At 33.2% G+C, this 5,547-nt stretch overlaps 1 protein-coding gene across 1 annotated transcript; it reads left to right on the top strand.

Annotated features, from left to right (window-relative positions):
- The first annotated feature begins 840 nt into the window (after positions 1-840).
- Positions 841-1,684, top strand: LOC111612800 (C-reactive protein 1.4-like). The gene has a single exon (XM_023354060.1). The coding sequence runs from the start codon at positions 879-881 to the stop codon at positions 1,578-1,580; it is 702 nt and encodes a 233-aa protein (XP_023209828.1). The 5' UTR covers positions 841-878; the 3' UTR covers positions 1,581-1,684.
- The last annotated feature ends 3,863 nt before the right edge of the window (positions 1,685-5,547 follow it).

Below are 5,547 nucleotides of genomic sequence, written 5' to 3'. Positions count from 1 at the left end.
TATCTAAGATCTTTTACGAGAAAATATTTGAATTGAATCGATTTGAATCGTAAATTTGTATGTAATTAATCGGGGCATCATACCTCTAAGGTTTCCTTATTTGGTCTCAACTTTCATCTATCTAACTCCCTTCTGGAGATTAAGGAAAAACAGAAGGACGGACGACATTGGGGATTTATGTCTACAATTTTTTCAAATTGCAGCACAATTAAATAATACGATAACAAAGTATATTTTAAAATGACCTCGATAAACTCTGGTGTTGATGTCCTTTATGCGAGGGATATTCGAATATTGTAAAAACGACTTCGGTTATCTTATTTCAATTTAGAATTTTTTAAACAAATGTCAAACTCAATTTTTTTAAACACTTAATGAAATTCATTAAAACTTTCAATTTGAAATTAAAAACATCTTTGATTATAATCCAAATACAATTTTTTAAAAGTATATTTAAGATGCATAATGGGTGGGCCCAAAATGCATTTGTCTTTAGGTTATAAAAGTCAAATAATAATTTCAATGAAGAATATTTTGTTATTATTATACACGACTTCGTAATTATAGTACGGTATTCGTTAAGTCTTTGTTCTATTTTTTCCATTAAATAGAGACTTTTATCCGCACAAATACATAAATAAAGTATTGGAAACTAAAAAATAACAAAAGAAACATAATTAAATAAATATTACTTTAACATTACGAAATTGATTCTTAAAATTGAAACTGCGATTGTATAAATGAAATAATATGATTCAAAGTACATTGCACATTAACCTCGATAATCTCAGATGCTAATGTTATCGTACGTCACGCACTCTAACTGATATATAAAAGGATGTAACGATAAGTTATTTAAACTTTGAAGAGACAACAAGATGTGGTTTCCTGTGTTGTGTGTGCTCCTTTCTTTGGTACTTGTAGAGAATTCTCAACTCAAGATACACATTCCTCGCTCCAGCTCCGGAATCTATCCACGTCTTCGTCTCAATCAACAGTTTCCATCTCTAAATGAGTTTACGATTTGTTCGTGGATCAAACCGCATTCAATTCAAAGAGAATTTTCGACAATTTTTTCCTACGCGACCACTCGATTCAACAATGAATTTGCTGTGTCCCTTTCGAATAAAAATGGAAGCGTCAAAGTAGGTGTCAATATCGCAAAAAGTTATATGGAAATGCAATGCCCAAATACAGAATGGACAGTGGGTGAGTGGTACCACCTTTGCGTATCTTGGTTTAACACGAATGGGCATTTGCAAGTGTACACGAATGGGTATCGATGTCATAACAATACTAATAATAATACTATTGCTAGAGGCACTATTATCTTTGGAGGAGGTGTGTTTGTTGTCGGGCAGGATCAGGATGATCTTGATGGTAAATACGAAGCTGATCAAGCGTGGATTGGTGATATTGCGGACGTAAATATGTGGGACGAAGTTCTAACAGAAAGACAAATGATTCAAGCTGGTAAATGTGAGGGAAAAAGGAAGAAAGGAAATATTATTGGTGGATTGAGAACCTCCATGACAGCTTTAGATATTTCTATATCAGAAACTGAACTTTGTCAGCCTTGATTATAGATTAACGAATTAACAAGTTACGGAAAAATACGAGTTACTATATCAGTATCAAATGTATCGAGTGTATTAAGATTTAAATAAAATGCCATGATAATGTTTCTTTATTTTTATCTTTATCTAAAATTTAGATGAAAATTTACACGTAATATGATAATATAGTTTACGCATAATTTTAAAAATTTTATTTTTAAACACGAATAAATTTTTATTATTCTTTTCTGAAAGTCAACTTTTAAGCAACTGCGGATACCATTTATAGATAAAATAAGTTTTTTTATAATTAAAATTTACATTTTAAATTATTTTCATAAATGAAATAGACTAAAATTCCTAATTAAAATTGAAAATAATTGTAACAAATATTAAATTTTCTAAAATTAATTTTTTCTATTTGAAAAATAAAACAGTAGTCTATAAAGCGTGGCACGTAAGTCAGTTAATCCAAATATATCACGCTTCTGTTTCAACTTGCTTAACCATTTTTTCAATAATACTGTATTAAAAAATATACTCGGGTTGATTAAATTGTGGGCCATCCAGCATTATGAATTATTGATTATAAAGTTTGGTTTTGCTGGTCTATCTTACATATCGTCTTCTTGACAATTTCACCCAAATATATCGTAGTAATTCTGGGATAAATGGATGTTTTTTTAAAGTGTAGGCCTAAATAAATAGTGGTTATTAAATCTGAATAAATGTATCTTTGATCTTAACATATGTTATGATGCGTGAAGTTTACTTAGCATATATTTGTGAGTGACAAAGAATTCATGGGTGGCAACGAGACGGTCCTATGATGGAACGGTTAGGCTGGCAGCCTGTAGCTCTAGGGGACCTAGGATCGAATTCGGTTGGGTTGAAAAACACGAGAAATGTTTGGTCTGAATATATCGAGTCCCGTACCACTGTGCGGCTGGCCGAACTCATAATGGGTTGCTAAAAAAATCCCTCATAGTGCCCACACAAAAAGTAAAAAAAAGACGTGTGGCAACAAAAGGAAATATAAAAACATTTACAAACTAAACGAAACAATAAAATGTTTTTATATCTTGTTTTCCTTCAACAATCTCAGCAAGACAACAAATAGTCTTCACGAACTTATTCGACTTTTTATCGAGGTTACTCGTTCGCCTAGTTGAAGATGGACAAGTTTTGATTTGTTAACATTTTTTTCAACGAATTATTTAATTGAACATTTCATTTATTAATATATTAATGATTAAAATATGAAAAAATTAAAACACTAATGAAAAAATATCGCATTGGCACCTAATCCAAACAACAGGAGTGGGTGGCCACTGCTGTCAGTGAAAGACACAATACACACATCCAGTGGTGATATTCGAAAATATTTAACAAAGGGTTCGCTAACAGAAAATTTTTTCTTAACAATTTTTTTTTCGCTCAAATGGTGCATTAGGAACATTAGCGCAAAAACTGACCTTAAGATACCCATATAAATAAAAAAGATGCGTTCGTAAATTAAGTCAGTTAAAATTTAACATTGTTTATGCCAGAACTATATTTTTTTGATAAATAATAAAAAGAAGTGTTCAAAATGGTTTATTTTGTACATATTTTAACATTTTTCATTCAAAATATTTTATAAACATAAAAATTGGCTGTTTTTAATCAGAAAAAAGTCATAGGGAAAGCAGTTAAACTTGCTTTCCCTATGACTTTTTCTCAAGAAAAACTTTTCTAAATCATTTATTTTATCATTAGGTATTATTATAATAATAGACAGATATCATCGTCTCTCGAAATACAATATCTTTTTTATTTCGCTGTCGATAGCCCGACACGTGTTCCGCAGCCATCTTGTATTTTCTCGCGCGCGTGGGATTGTGGGATCTCTCGTATGACGACCTAGTTTCGAGAACTCTCTTGAGTTGATCGCGATTAGACCTCGTTTCAGTCGAGTTTGAAACGGTCGATGGAAGTTGCACCAAGGCGAACGGGGTATAAGGCTCTAGTTTAGTAGTGTTACAGAGTATAATACGTATATTTTAATATATTTTTTAAAAGAAACAAAACCACTGGGAAATGTTACGTGTGTTTAACAACGGGTTCGGAAAACTTTGAAAATGTTAACAACGGGTTCGGCCGAACCTGTGCGAACCCGCTGAATATCACCACTGCACACATCTATCGGCCTCTATGAACATGCCACATCTTGTATACGATCCTAGGTCACATACAAATCAGACACGTCTACCAGTGGTCAAGTGGATAAAAGTACCGAACACTGTTAGTGGGTTCGCGCCTCGCCAACTGGCTGATATCGTGACGATTGTTGGATTTTCTTTACGTTAGTAACACCTAAATAGGGACCAATAAAGAACCTTGTGAGAGACACTCTCTTATCGGCAGATTTTCGATATGTTGCGTTGCTATAAACCAATAAAATCACACGAAAGAGAATATAAAAATTTATTCGTATTTATATCGATTTTTGCTTCGTTATACGTACTTAAACGCTTTTGTATGCACCAGGAAAAAGATTCACGATACAGAAAAACAAAACATTTATATTACTCTTATAAGAAAGGTCCGGAAACATTTTGTAATGCACACCTTTCATTACAGTTGCTCTACTCTCACTGACAATTTTAGGAATTACAGCGATTGGAAATCTCCCTTAGGGCAATGTATTTCAGAATTATTCCATACTATCATCACTAAAATAATCTAAAGAATGAGAAAAACACCGAAACTAACTGACAAATAAGCCTTAGATATCTTAAATATACAGTACAGTAGTTATTTCTCTGAAATTTGTTTAATTTCATAGTAATATATAAAATATATTTTTAAATATAAGTAAGTCAAAGCAATGAAATGTCATCTTTCTTCGTTATAAAACAATATTGATTTAAAAGATTAAATCAATGCAAATTAAAGTTTTTCGAAGAGCAATTAGAAATAAAGAAATTATGGAGCGTTTTATTAATACAAGAGTTTATATTTAATAAGATGAAGAATCTTAGTTAAACCCGAAATACGCTAATTTTAAGTGCAATTGTCAAGCGACTGACGAGTAATTTCAGCGTAATGGAGACCATTTCAGGAAAGCAGAGTGAGAGGAAGAAGATTTGGATAAATGTATCCAAGATATTATAGTTTTTTCGATGGCTGTTTTGCTTTAATATCGAAAGCTGCAAGGAATTTATAGCCAAGCCACATTCTCTACAATTTTTCAACCAATAGGACAAAAGTCTGAAAGCAAACCGAATGACAAAAGTTGAACGAAAATTCTCTTTATAGGCGAATACACACGTTTTGTGTTTTGAATTTTTATAAAAGGAAGTCACTCCAACTGAAAATTCCCATGTAATACTACTACTGCTAATCCGAAACTAATGGCTAGAAGTAGAAACCTTATATCAGAAAAGATTGGTTTTACGGGATTGATGATATTCTAGCATTGTGTCGAAGTATGCAATGCTGAGTGTGTTTTGAAAAGGCCTTTCGGTATTTGGCAATCCCTAGTGGTCTCTCTGTCACGCGCTTTGTTTCACCTCGGCGCGAAGTGATCCGATCGGCTTCTCGCCGATCGGATCACTTCGCGCCGAACGGCGTTCTAGTGTTAATGTGCTACATTCCGGTCTTCTGGACTCACCAGTTTGTTCTGCGACTTTATTGTGCATCCTTCTTGTGCTTTCTCTCGACTGCTCAACATGGAGTCAACTATCGTGTCTACCTTTTTGGACAAGGCCTATAGGGTCTCTGATGAGGTGAAGGGATACTGTGCAGACAATCCCTATGGACGCTTTCAGACTGAAGGACATCTCAAATATTTAACCGACCAAATTCAAAAAATCATTAATCTTGCTGAGACTTCCCTGAACTCATTATTAAAAGAAAACACTCTAATCAACAAAAAACTCACTTCTCTGACTAAGGAACACGCATTCTGTGCTTTCCTCAACTCCTCCACCACATTGCCTCATAAAAA

Source organism: Centruroides sculpturatus, unplaced genomic scaffold (assembly GCF_000671375.1).
Source record: "Centruroides sculpturatus isolate CEXI.00-Female unplaced genomic scaffold, Cexi_2.0 scaffold1601, whole genome shotgun sequence".
NCBI classification, from domain to species: Eukaryota; Metazoa; Arthropoda; class Arachnida; order Scorpiones; family Buthidae; genus Centruroides; species Centruroides sculpturatus.
The sequence above is the reverse complement of the archived record's forward strand: the minus strand, read 5'-3'. Positions and strand labels throughout refer to the sequence as shown.

Coding starts and splice junctions, on each gene's coding strand:
- LOC111612800 (XM_023354060.1), top strand. CDS start 879: ATGTGGTTTCCTGTGTTGTGTGTGCTCCTTTCTTTGGTACTTGTAGAG.